Source organism: Corylus avellana, chromosome 7, assembly GCF_965113065.1.
Source record: "Corylus avellana chromosome 7, dhCorAvel1.hap1.2, whole genome shotgun sequence".
NCBI lineage: Eukaryota > Viridiplantae > Streptophyta > Magnoliopsida > Fagales > Betulaceae > Corylus > Corylus avellana.
The window spans coordinates 105,265-119,015 of NC_142496.1; the positions used below are offsets into that span (position 1 = coordinate 105,265).

The 13,751-nt window shown below is 36.9% G+C and overlaps 1 protein-coding gene across 1 annotated transcript; it reads right to left on the reverse strand.

The window, feature by feature from the left end:
- Positions 1–4,516: 4,516 nt before the first annotated feature.
- Positions 4,517–13,317, reverse strand: ERD1 (Clp ATPase). The gene is made up of 12 exons (XM_059599670.2): positions 12,445–13,317; positions 11,777–11,937; positions 11,462–11,691; positions 11,243–11,351; positions 11,033–11,163; positions 9,880–9,981; positions 9,513–9,794; positions 9,335–9,432; positions 8,931–9,225; positions 6,157–6,390; positions 5,686–5,919; positions 4,517–5,004 (listed from the first exon to the last, which is right to left on the reverse strand). The coding sequence occupies exons 1-12, from the start codon at positions 13,137–13,139 to the stop codon at positions 4,693–4,695; spliced, it is 2,883 nt and encodes a 960-aa protein (XP_059455653.2). The 5' UTR covers positions 13,140–13,317; the 3' UTR covers positions 4,517–4,692.
- Positions 13,318–13,751: the final 434 nt, after the last annotated feature.

Below are 13,751 nucleotides of genomic sequence, written 5' to 3' on the forward strand. Positions count from 1 at the left end.
TGGAGTTCGTTTATTTGGGTGGAATCGCGATTTAAATCTGGGTGGAATCGCGATTTACACTCACTGGGTGGGTTGACGAAGATCAATGGTCGTCAGCCTGTGTTCTTCACGAAGACGCTATCCAAATCGTTTTTCAATCTTCGAGTTTTCGTGATTTTCTTAAAAAAACCCTAAGAGTGTTTGTACACGTGGTCGCATCCGGGGTAAAACGGGGCTTCCAATAATTCTTTCGCACGTGCGCGGCACGTGCGACCCCTTCCGTTAGGATTTCACAGAAAATCCTAACGGAAGGGCCAAAGTGAACGAAACTCAGACTTTGATACACGTAAGTGAGAGGTTTTGAACAATGAGGGGGTGTCTGCAAAAAGGGTGAAAGTATGGGGGGGGGTAAGTGAAGTTTCCCCTAAAAATAATCTATATCATATCTTGGTGGATAACTCCATCAGCGTCCCACATGAACTTGGAGTCATACGAGGTCCAAATCATAAAAAATGACCCGGATCAAATCCCTCACAACAATTGGATGCTTCATGGGATCCATCTTCTTTACATAGGTATACATATAGAGGAAACGATACAAGAATAAGATAACTTAATGAATATAAATGCACATGACATACACGTTATTATATGGTGAACTTAGTTATTTTATAAATCACATGCAACATTATAAGGTCAAAATTCATCGTATGATCCTGGATGCAATATAGATATAGTACATGTAATAATATAAGAATCATGTCATAGTTCAACTCCATATGGTATACCTTAGAAATTACCCATTCTTGGCAAGATTGGCGCTGTCCCGAGAACCTGTAATACAATACTGGTACACCCGACTATTGTACCCTACCGTCCATAACAATAACAGCTGGACCGAGTCCAACTTCGGGTGGCCCACACTACTAATGATGTACGTTTTATAGTGACCACTAATCAAACACAATTGCGTTGGTCACAAACAACCATTGAATCCAAGACTCATATATAAATATAAAGATATTTGACCATAAGGTTAACTTTTATAGTAACTCCATAGCCGTTATCCCACATGTACCGGTGTACTATGTCATACAATGCAATTTAGTCTTTCCGTCTTTTATATACATGTTCTTACAAATCTCATCATTTTCATTATCTTGCTTAATCGGCACATGTTTTCTCAAAATAAAGTTCATAGTAATCCAAAATATATTTAATGAGAGTTGTAAATATGCATATTTGGTATACATAAAGTAATCATGATATGCAGAAAAATAACAAAATCCTCCAACGGTTTCATACCCTAAAAAATCTGAGAAAATATCTATCATTAGTTCTAAACTCGAACTAAAACAAACCCTATACCTAAACATGTTCAAACCAGACTTTCTGCTTGATCATCAAACATTCAAATAAAGGGGTTCAAACTTCGACCACGACATAAAACATTCAGACAGGGATAGTCGAACATTCGGTATTGGGTAGAAAACTCATCTCAAACCAAAAAGTCACTAAACCACTTCTAAGGAAGTCCTAAGGTCTTAACATGATCCTTAACAGAGTATTAACCCAAAATAATATCTCCATACAAAAGAAACTACGTCTAACATCATCAAAACGTTAACTCATGCTTAAACCAATATAAGACCAACAATACCATTATAAGCTCAAAACACACAAACTAAGCTATGAAAAATACCTAAACAATATTACAACTAGATAAGGAATGAATTAAGCTAAAAAGATTATCTCCTTGAAGCAAAACAGCCAAATGAACACTTTTCCTCCTTCAAAATTCACACACACACACACACACACAGAGGGGTTTCACTGAGTAAAAAGGGCGTAAATGGTTTGAGAAACGAAGGGGATGGGGTATTTATAGGGTAAGAAAAGTTGAGGGTGTTGCTTTCTTTGAACGTTTGGGTAGTCAGGGTTGTAGGTCGAACGTTCGGGTGGTCCATGGTCGAATGTTCTTCATTAGAGTTTTGGATCTAATGTTCGGTGTACTGGGCTTCAAATGTTCAATCCGAACTAAAAGTCAAAATACTTACTCCCAATGAACCCTAATGAAATTGGTAGACCCGTTAACCTTTTTACTTGTGCCAAACACAACCAAATAATTACTTGGGGTTTTACAAAGAGAGAAATTTTTTGTGTAAAAATAATTGATATGGAAGCTAAAGTGCTACCCAATGCTTTGAGTAACACTATAGTATTCTCAGTATTTAAGAAATTAATAAGGAAGTTGCTGCAAGTAACTTTTTGTGATTTTTATTTTTCTATATTTAGGAAAGAGAAGAGGTTATAGGGAAACTGTTGCTAGCTAATGCAAAAACAAAAGGGGCTCATGACAACTTGTCCAAATTGTCCATTAATAAGTATTATTGACAACAAATTATTTACATTTAATAGTAACAATGATGACTCAATGGGTAGCTCAATTGGCTTAAGATCATGCCTTGTAAAGTGAAAGTTGTTGGTTTGAGTCCTCTTTCATCCTCTCCCTTTGGATGGCCATATAAAATAAAAAAAATAAAAAATAAAAAGGTGGTAGCAATGATGCACAAAACAATTTTTTGGTTGAATACTATATAATTCACTTTGAACTTTTTGCTTTTGTTTTATAATATTGATTATATGATTACAGAAAAAGTTTTTTTTTTTTTTTTTTTTTTTTTTTTTTTAAAAAAAATTGGATTGGAAGAATTTTAGTCTATTAAACTGACATGTATTTTTAGAGCATGCAAAAAATGCTCTAGTATTATTTTTGTACTATATTTATCTATCTTTTACTAAAACCTACCTTTTCCCATTAGGATTAGGAATTATCTTCTTTTACTTAAATGCCTAGTTCTCCTCCAATTAGGAATCCCCATTCTTATAAATAGGAACTTCATCACTATATGTCTTCGCTGCCCTTTTTTTCCCCTCTCTTTCTCAATTGTTTGCATTAATTTTTTTCTCTCTCTCATTTTGCCTTTTCTTCTATTCGGCCACCGTAATAGAAGAAGGAAGAAGTAAATATGGGTTACTTTACAATAAAAGATTTCAAGGGCATGCACATCTCAAGTGGTTGCCCCATGAATTATTTATTAGTTGTTGCTGAAGTTGTTGAAGAAGACAAATCAAAGGAATTACAATCTTCTTAGCAAGAAAGATTGATAAAAAAATTAAATAAAAAAATGCTCTAAACAAGGGGTTTAGATTTGCAACTTAACTACCAAAGGAGCCTCAGAGGGGCAACCTTTTGCATTATTCTCCCCAAAATACTATAGAAAAATGCAAAAGGTTGCCACTTTTATTTCATAAAAGATTATACTGTGACATTGGAAATTCAAATGATCAATAGAGATTATAAAAATACTTTGAAAATTTATGTGAAAATAATCCTTTTTTTTTTCTTTAATAACTAACTTTCCAATTACTTCTACTAGTTTTTAGCAAATTGCTACGAACTTCCATATTTACATAAATTAATAGTACGATGATGGACACAATGAACTCCAATAATATGTACTTGCCACTTCTTTTAAACCAATACTTTCTTGCAAAATATTGTTTAAATGGAGTCTTTGATCTAATATACTGTGAACTTGTGATGATACCTCTTCTTTTCTTTTCTTTAATAACTGTCTAATTTTTTTTCCCCCTCAACTTGTATGATGACACCTCTTCACTTGTTCTTTTAGGTAAGTTTATTAATATAGTTGACTTTTTCCAAGAGTCACATATTAATTGCATAAAAAACTCTTGTAAAACCTTATTTTCATAGCCAAAGACATTATTTGAACCAAAAGTTATTTTATTAGAATATTGTCATATTCCCGAAAGCTACGATCCTTAAAAACCTCTTTTCGAATAAGAAGTTTTTAAAGAATAATCAACATACAAACTACAATATTTATTTTTCAAAGGTGAGTCTTTGATCTAATATGTTGTGAACTTGTGGTGATACCTCTTATTTTCTTTTCTTTTTTTATTTTTAATTTCTGTCAGCTTGGATGATGATACCTCTTCACTTGTTCTTTTGCGTAAGTTTATTAATATAGTTGGGTGAAGCCCATGCAGCCCTTCCAGCTTCCATAATAGCAGTTTCCATTGGCCGCCCCGACAAATCATTGAAGGGGACTCCCTGCTTACCATCTTTGTTGTAAAGGATCCTCACCTCTTCTTGGACTAGAACTCGACGCCTGTTATTTCCGATACTCAACTCCAATTGCTTTCCATCCTAGATTGGGAAGCTGTTAAGATTTCCGGATGTGCAAATATAGGTGCACACCTTGTAACTAGATGGGCCGCTTCCCACTTAGTGTTCAGAAGTATTCCCACTGTTTCTCATTTTCTTTCTTCTATCAGATTAAGGAGCAGCAAAGCCCCACCTATGTAATTCCCTTTCCTGGTTCTCTTTTATTTGAATAAAAAATGAAAAAAAAAAGAAAAAAAAAAAAAAAAGAGAAGAAAAAAGAGAGAGGTAGCTAGAGTAGGATGAAGAGAGCTAGAGACAGAGTTGTTAATGCGAGATACCATGCTTTCTCATAAAAGTTGCAATGTTCCGAATTCTAGAACAAAACATCATAAAATATCAAGTAACAGCAACAAAGTTAGATCATTATCAGTCTTAGACACTTATCATTTTAGTAATTTACACTTGCCTCAATATTACCAAAACTACAAACAACACACTTACACCATGAAGTTACAGACTAATTACGAGATGGATGCTGAATCAGACACTTGGGGACTCCTATCTGATAGATTTAATACAAATGGATTTCCAGAAGCATCCAAATCAATGACTGCAGTATCACCAGGCTTGTAATCTCCAGAAAGGATCGCTTCACTCAAGACATCCTCAATTATTAAATTAACAGCTCTCCTCAGAGACCGGGCACCATACATCTTGTCATAGCCCTGTTGGCACACGAGATTCTTAACTGATTCAGATACCTCTAAACAAATTCCTAGAGACACGAGCCTTTGCTTCACCTCTTGCAGCATCAGATTAAGAATCTCGAGCATCTGGAATAAAAGGATGACATGAACTTAACACTTAGAAGTTTAGTATCAATCAATACCAATTCAACAGACTTATTCATATCATAGTACTAGATGAGCTAAAATGTATGCAACCGGTTTCTTTAAGTCAAAAATGATGAATATTACTTTATATACTTGGAGATTTATCGGAGTTGCTCTTCCAATAAAGAAACTCAATATTGCAGGCCATAATTGTTAGGCCCTGCACATGAGGCAGTTGGTGACCCCCATGTTGGCGAGTAGCTTTGTCACCAAGTTGAGTGAGGAAAAGAAAAATGGAAAGAAGGTGCGGTGTTTTCCTAGTGTTTTCATAGTCCATGTCTAACATGGCGAAAGGATGAAACATTATTAAACCCTGTTGTTAAGCCAATGCGTATGTCTACAACTGTAAAGACAAGTCAGCATTCATAATTTGGTGTATTTGGATTTAGGTTTCGAGAGTTTGGAATTGAGAGGCTTACACTCATAAGAAGTATTATTGTTGAAAGTAGAATTTTCTTCTCCAGAGACGTATCAGACTTTAACCTACTTAAATCTCTTTCTTCTCGTGTGTGTGTGTGTGTGTGTTTTTTAAAAAATTTCTTTATTGCATGATTTTCAAAACATTGAGCCTACATGCGCATGAACAGCACTGGAGCTAACAAACAATGAAAGGCCACAAACCTGAGCCTTTTCAAGGGGACGAAACACAACTACTTCATCTATCCTGTTGAGCAACTCCGGACAAAAATATGCCTTGAGTTCTTCCATTACCATTGCTTTCATTGCAGTATATGAAGTTGACTTATCATCAGCAGTCAAGAAACCAATGGAGATCTGTCTACCTTTAGCAATGGCAATAGAACCTACATTCGAAGTGATCACCACCAATGCATTCTTAAATGATACTCTTCGTCCCTGTCAAACCAAGTTTTAAGAAAATAAGAGGCTGAATACTCAAAGATTCTCTAATCAAGAAAACCCTTACACAAAACTTGATTAAAAATATATTCCATTTTTTTTAGTTTTTTCTCTTTTAATTTCATTGTGCAACCATAGTCATCTTTTTTCCTTCTATTAATCAGAGTCCACAGTCCACTCTTTCATTTCCACCATTTTCTTAGCGTATACTAGTGCATACCAGTAGGCACAAACCTGAGAATCAGTAAGGTGGCCATCTTCAAGCAATTGGAGGAGAATGTTTAGTATATCTGGATGGGCTTTCTCTATTTCATCGAGCAATACCACTGTGAAAGGTCGTCTTCTAATAGCTTCTGTAAGAGTGCCTCCCTCTCCATAGCCAACATAACCTGGGGGTGAGCCTATTAATTTGCTCACTGAATGCCGCTCCATATATTCACTCATATCCAATCTTATCATGGCTGCTTCCTGCAATAATGATGCCAGGGATCACAGAAATTAGACTAAGCATTTCAATGAGAGGTGGATTGGAATGCAAAACCACTATGGCATCATTTGAAAAGCCCCGAATGGTTAACATTGTTAATCTAATTTAATGGTTGATTCAGACCCCTTGTGAGATTGACATCACAGAACTACATTAAGTTTTGACCACAAAATCAACTTTGATCTCTAATATTTCCACTGTCAATTCCTCAATCTATTGCAGTCCATCATCCCTTTCATCCATATTCCCATTGCTTGTTGTATGCAGTATTTAAATTAAAGCAGACTCCTAGAAGCTCTAGAAAAAGCAAGCTTAAAGACCAAGATTAGTCAAATTAGAGTCTAAATTTGGTGTCAGGTCTAATCAGAACACCCACCCCCCCACCCCCTCCACCCCCAATTTTAATATTTTTATGTGAGGAACCTCTTGGTTTAGCATTATCTGTATTTTCTTCAATTTTAGTGCTAGTGTATATCCAAGTCAACAAACAAGGGCGTCTTTTTTATTAAGGGAACATCATCTAGGCATGGGAAAGGCAAGGCCCACACGTGTTAGCATTTGAGGGTTTTGGGTTTTGATGTCTTATGGGTGTTGGGTTTGTGGACATTTTGGGTTGGTTGGGTTGTGGGTGTTCTTCCTGTTTTTTGGGTTTTGGGCTTGTAGGAACCCCTATGTATACGGCATGTGTACTTAGGGGTGCCTTACGCTTTTCAATAAAGTTTTTCATTACTTGTAAAAAAAAAACTTTTGTATACTCTTTTAAGTTTGTTAGAGTGATGGGAGATTCAAATCCTAGGTGTGATGCTTAGGGATTATTAGGTTCAACATCTAGGATAGAAACCCTAAACAACTCATTTGACCCTTCAAAACGTATCTTACCTTTGAATCTCACCATCAACCCTTAAATCCCTAGGACACAAATCCTTTGACTAGCTTTCAAATCAATCAAATTAACCCATACCAGATACAGTTCTCAGTTTACTATCAACAGCAACAAACCAGAGGTTATATTCTTCCCTTCCTCACCTGTTTCAACCCCAAATCATACCCATCTAATTATACCACATAAACCTCAAACCCTACATATTTCCTAGCCCTTTTTCCACCTTAAGACCCACCAGCCTTTGTGACACCTCAAAAAGTTCGCCCGACATTGGAATGAAGAATTGTCCAAATTGAGTAGGCGGATTATAAAAGTATTCATAAGTGCAAAGTCCCACATTGGTGAGACTTGACTTTATAAATGATTCTAAGGAGCTCTAATTACAACTTGACTAGTCAGTTTGGAATGATAGCGCAGATGTGGCTAACTTTTTCTTTGAATCATTATAAATAGTATCAAAACAACTTTTGTGACACCCCAAAACTTAGTTCTATTTTGAGAAGATGAATTACTCACATTGAGTGGGTGAATTATAAAGATGTTTATGAGTACTAAGTCATGTGTTGGTTCCTTATTAGATGAGTGGCTTTATAAGTGATTCTAAAAAACTCCAATTGCAACTTGACTACTCCTTTTAAAGTGGTAGTGCAGATTTGACTAGCACTTTCCCTAGGTTGTTACAGCCTTAATGCTTAAAATACCTGCTGCCAAAAGAAATCCTACAGTTGCTTTTGATTCCAGCCCTTAAAACCCTTCAAAATTCAATCTTTCCTAGCCTGATCTGCGCCATAAATCAGCTACTTCCCCTCCTCACCTTTAGAACCTCATATCCACAATCTTCTCCCTAAGATTTACCCTGATAAGACAAAGACAAAATTTGATTTGCTGCCGTACTACGTCAGATTTGGTGCTAGAGCCATTTGTCCTGTAACACAAGTTTTTAAATTCAAGTTTTCATACACATTTATTATACTTCCTCCATGCTACAAAAACTGTCCACTTTAAAAAAACAGATTTTAAGGAAATAGCATCAAATTCTTGTTTGAATGCTTGTCATATGTAAGCATTCCATTTTTCCGCTTACTTTTGCAGTTAAAAGTAAAATATATATATATTAATTGATCAGGATATCAATAAAATATGCAAATGAAGTAATGAGAGTGGCTATTATGGATCTTGATTGCATTGCTTCAATTTAAAAGTGGAATGTGTAAAATAAAGATCTGTAGCTCTATTTTATTCCGACTTCATGAAACACTTCAATTTAGAAAGGCATCTTTATTTGCATTTTAAGGAAAAATATTGGAGTTCATGCGTGGCTCACTGTGGCTGTAAACTCCCACATCAAATAAATGGTGAAAAAATAGGTGATTGATATACATGGTTGTGCCAAACCTAATGGCTTAAGCTCCTAGGATGAAATAGTGTCCAACTATATCAAAGGGAAATTCCTTTTTTTCCTTTTTTTTTGTTTTTAAAGGCTTGGTGTTGGAATGAGAGGGGGATACACAATTCTAAGAAATCTGTTTACCTAGAGAGAGTGAAGTGACCTCGAAGAGATCTCTAAATTAATATCAATCTCCTGACCAGAAGATGTACGTGTACTGAGAGAGAGAGAGAGAGAGTTTGAGGCCTTACTGATCCAAAATAGCATGCTGCCAAAGCTTTTGTTAATCCAGTTTTGCCAACCCCAGTTGGGCCACAAAAGAGCAACACAGCCATTGGTCTATTGGGATCTTTCAGGCCAACTTGGAATCTCTTAAGAGCTCGAGAAATAGCGGCAACAGCCTCATCTTGACCAATAACTCGTCTCCTAAGTTGCTCATCAAGACCCACCAAAATCATTCTATCGTCAGCAGTAAGCTGCAGAACTGGAATCCCAGACCACAGTGAAACAACTGCAGCTATATCATCCGGTCCTACCACCATAGGTCTGACAAAAATCAAAGCAGGAAAGTTAGTTAAGTATCAAACTGATTCCTAGGGCAATGCAGCCTACTGTTTTCATACTTCATACATATTTTTGGGGCCAAATGTCATACTCATCATCATCTAATGTGGAAGGCAAAGTGAATTTTGGAGCGAGTTCAATAGTATCATCCATGCTAGAACCACAATCATCTTCCTTACTTGCCAGGACCTGCTTGCATTAGAGACAAAACTTGTGTTATCAGCACATCATCAGAATTTTTAAGCAATCTATTTGGAGACTGTCATTACCATTTCATGCATAGCCTTGACAGTTCTAATTTCTTGCCAGTAATCATCTGGGGACTTTGAAAGTATACGTGTTTGCTGTTCTCTCTTCCTCTTGAAGGCTTCAATACAAGCTCGACTTCCAGCCTCATCAATGAGATCAATAGCTTTATCAGGAAGATACCTATCAGATATATATTTGGCTGACAGATGCACAGCTGCATTTATGGCTTCCAGTGTAAATCTGCAGTTGTGATAAGCCTCATATTTTTCACGCAGACCCAACAATATTCTCACTGCATCATCCTAAAAGAATTTGCATATTTAATCAAGTTAGGTACCAACTGGCCCTTAAATATCATAAGACAAAAATACAAATATTGAAAACAACCTGGCTAGGCTCACCAATCCACACAGGCTGGAATCTTCTTGCTAATGCTTTATCCTTCTCAAAATGCATCCTGTATTCATCTATGGTTGTGGATGCAATGCACTACAACCAATGGGATGTTAGTGCACCTTCAATATGACAGAACCAATCATATTTATTAAAACAAATCCCTAGTTACCAAGCAGACTTCTCTATACATTGTTCACGCTCATGAAAACTTTGGAAGATATTATAAAGTTTTCCCACTGTTCACGCTCAAAACAACTTTCTAGGAAAGAGAAGAGATAACTCCCTGGCAATGAAGATTATTGGGAAAGGCAAGGATAACTAAATTACAATCTCAAGAGGAGAAGGAACTTGAGTTGAATGTTACCATTTTATCAAGTAATAACGAGTATTGGCAGAAGAAAAATATGTTAGATGGGGTCATCTCACAATTTCACTAGACTCAATTCAACAATCCTAAAAACCAGCAACTAGGGTCAGCTATATTAGTCTTGATTTTGTTTAACTCTTGCTATTCAATCCCGGCCGTATAATGTCTTTGATCACCACCTCTGGCTACGTCACTTTGACCTTCCTCTTCTCCTTCAAGTGCATTTAAATTACTCCTTCATGTTGGTACATTCAATAGATCTTCACTGCACCTAACCAGACCATCATAACCATTATCAATCGTATACGACAAATTCTAACGGCATCTTTTTAACAAACTTTCATCAAACAGAGCCTTCTTTCTTGAGTGACATATCAGTTTTATTCATTTGAACCCTATGGGGATGCTGGTTAGACAATTGGTATAAAGCATAATAGTAAATTTGTCTGATGAGGCTCTTTCTATGAAGGATTCCCTGGGTCCAGCTGCAACCCTAACACCAGAGGCCAAGGATACAATGGCATCCCGATTGTCCGTGAGGACCACTTAGTGACCAACCCCACCAATGGAATCTGGTCACCAATTATTGATCCTAACTTCACTAGCTATAACTATTACTTCAGATAAGTGGCAGCTTTCACAGCTATTTAACAAAAAATAATACAAATTCAATTTTAGGACTCATGCTTCAATGATCATTCACAGATGGAATGCCTATATATTACACCTAACATGACTAGTTATGAGAAGAGCAAAGATTATATGAGAAAAAGTCACCTGTAATTGACCCCTCCCTAGTGACGGTTTCAATAAATTAGCAATGTCAAGACCAGACCCCTTATTTCCTCGTCCAGCTGTTCCAAATTCAACAAGTATGTGGACTTCATCAATAAAAAGAATGACATCACCTGCAAATGAAAGCATATCAGGACTGAGCAATAGTAAAAGCAGTTCCATTTAGAAATGGAACTCTAAAATTGTGTCCACCTGCTTTCAGTACTTCGTTGATTAATTTAGTAACACGAGCCTCTAATTCTCCCCTCTCCTTGGCACCAGCCATTAATAGTGCTATATCCAAGGACATTACGCGTTTTGTCTATGGAAACAACAATAAACTCATCAAATTAGTAACATAAAACATTTTTTTAAATGAAATGTAACAAGATTCATCTGGATGAGTACGGAAGTAGAAGAATTATAGCACACCAAGAGAAAAAAGGGAACATCTGCATGTGCAATGCTAATTGCCAGTCCTTCAGCAATGGCTGTTTTCCCAACACCACTTTCACCAAGAAGAATGGGATTATTTTTGGTTCTGCGGCAAAGTATCTGAATAACTCTTTGAAATTCAGTATCTCTGCCAATAACAGGATCAATGAGCCCTCCACTAGCTCGGGCAGTAAGATCCACACAGAACTTTTCTAAAGCACTTCTCTCTGAAAATTCAGTTGAGATACAAAATATTACTCTCCCGCTATTGTAATCGAAAAACCAAAGAAACTGAGGACATGGACTTATAACCTTTCGGCTTTTCAGAGGATCTCATAGCAGTGGATTTTCTAGAAAGAGATTTTTCACGTATTCCTTTAATTGCCAAAGAGGGGTCTCTAGCATCTTTGGCAAGCTCCCCTTGAAGTCTAGAGAGTGCCACAGCTGCCAACTGATTGACATTTGCCCCTAGTCTGAAATTACATTTGATCGATATAGCAGAATTAATATGAATGGCAAATTGGCACTACATTTTGTTCCAAATTCCTTTGCGCAGATAAAAATTTGACCAATCACGACTATGCCACGAATTATCAACAAATTAATAAGGTTGCCATGGTATAATAAAAAAAAAATACCCAAAGAGGCAGATGTTTTGGCCATGTGGCCCATTTTAAGCCAACAGTTGGCTCATTTCGGCAAAAAGTTGCCGTTGTCAAAATTCCAGCCAAAGTGACCAGCAAAAAAAGCTGTTTATGTTCAAATCTCGGCGACAGTCGCCGAAGTTCAAGTTGTCGATGTTTGTATTTGAAATATTTCAAATCATATATAAAGCTCAATAAGATCATAAATCAAGGAAATATGTAGGATATAAGGCCTTGTGTGAATGTAGGCTATATGCCAAACCACTGTGTTTATCCTATTTCCTTTCATTATTATTATCTAGCTTGCTCCTCTGCAAAAGAGAAAGGGGTGAGTACCTCATGAGCACTCGAGCGGCACTGCCATCATCAAGGGTGAAAAGTGCTATGGAGATGTGCTCTGGGGCGATGAAATGATGAGACATGGTCCTGGAGTAGTGGAGCGCAGCCTCAAAGACGCGCTTTGTGCTAATGGAAAAGGGGACAGCGGTGGTGGTATTAGTAGGAACATTTACATGATGGTGATGATGCCAAATGGTGCGAACAGTATCACGTGCCTTGTGGAGGCTGATGCCCGACTCAAGAAAGCCATGGTGAAGAGAATGGAAGTGATGCTCCTCCTCCTCGGCGATTAAACCCAGCAAGAGATGCTGGGGAAATACCATATCCTTGCCAAGTGCTTTTGCTTCTCTTTGGGAATAGATTACGGCCTTAATTGCTCGTTCCGTGAATGGCTCCAAGCCCCCAGCACCCGCTGAGACCACGGAAAAACGCCTTCTCCTCCTCCTCCTCCGAGTAGTAGTAGTAGTAATATTTCTAAGAGCGGAGGAAGGAAATGAGAAGTAGACCGGAAGGAGCTTGAGGTGCCCATGGCCATGGGCATGAGATTCCAGGATACCACTAATACTGAAACTAATGGCATTGGAAGAAGAAGAAGAATGATGATGAGAAAATTGAAGCGGGAGGGAGCAGGAATGATGATGACGGGTAAGGGTGAAGGATCTCAGCGGCGAGCAAATGGACGACACTTGCATTCTTCTTCGGATCAGAGAAGACAAAAGCAATTATAGCAATCAGGGGGTTCATGTTTATTTATTTTGTCTGCTTGGAGTTTGGAGTCGGGAGAAAGGAAGCACGGAGGTACAAGAAAGGCATGGAGTAGAGTAGGACTACACGTCAATCCAACCCAACTGCCTTGTGGGGTTGGGAAGGGCTCGGTTTATGCGTTTTCACTTTTCCGGTAGCAAACTAGAGGAAACTACATATGCTTGCCCGAAATAGTTTCCTTCCTAAATTTGTTAAATTATTAATTAAATAATTAAATTTCTTTTCTCTTATCTGATTAACATCAAAGGTCTAAGTTCTAACTTTAACTCCATTATTATTTACCCCATTTAATTAAAATATTTCACATATTAAAATCTATATAAATATGATGTTTTCAACGCAAATAATGAACAGTACACCAACAATTATAATCATGAAACACAGCGAGTACTTTCACTCTTTCATGCATATATTTTCATTCATACAAACAAACATGTTCATCAATTTTTCTTCAAATAATACTTTGTTTATAAACCATTACCTTTTTATATTCATCATTATCAATCACTTCATTAATCTGAAACAATAATTTACAATAG

What these genes read in the sequence shown, in the direction of transcription:
- ERD1 (XM_059599670.2), bottom strand. Translation starts at nt 13,139, where the DNA reads ATGCAAGTGTCGTCCATTTGCTCGCCGCTGAGATCCTTCACCCTTACC. An exon ending in TCCACATTAGATGATGATGA is followed by an intron (nt 9,226 to 9,334) that starts GTATGACATTTG and finishes GATTTTTGTCAG; the next exon opens with ACCTATGGTGGTAGGACCGG. An exon ending in CAGCATGCTATTTTGGATCA is followed by an intron (nt 6,391 to 8,930) that starts GTAAGGCCTCAA and finishes TCATTATTGCAG; the next exon opens with GAAGCAGCCATGATAAGATT.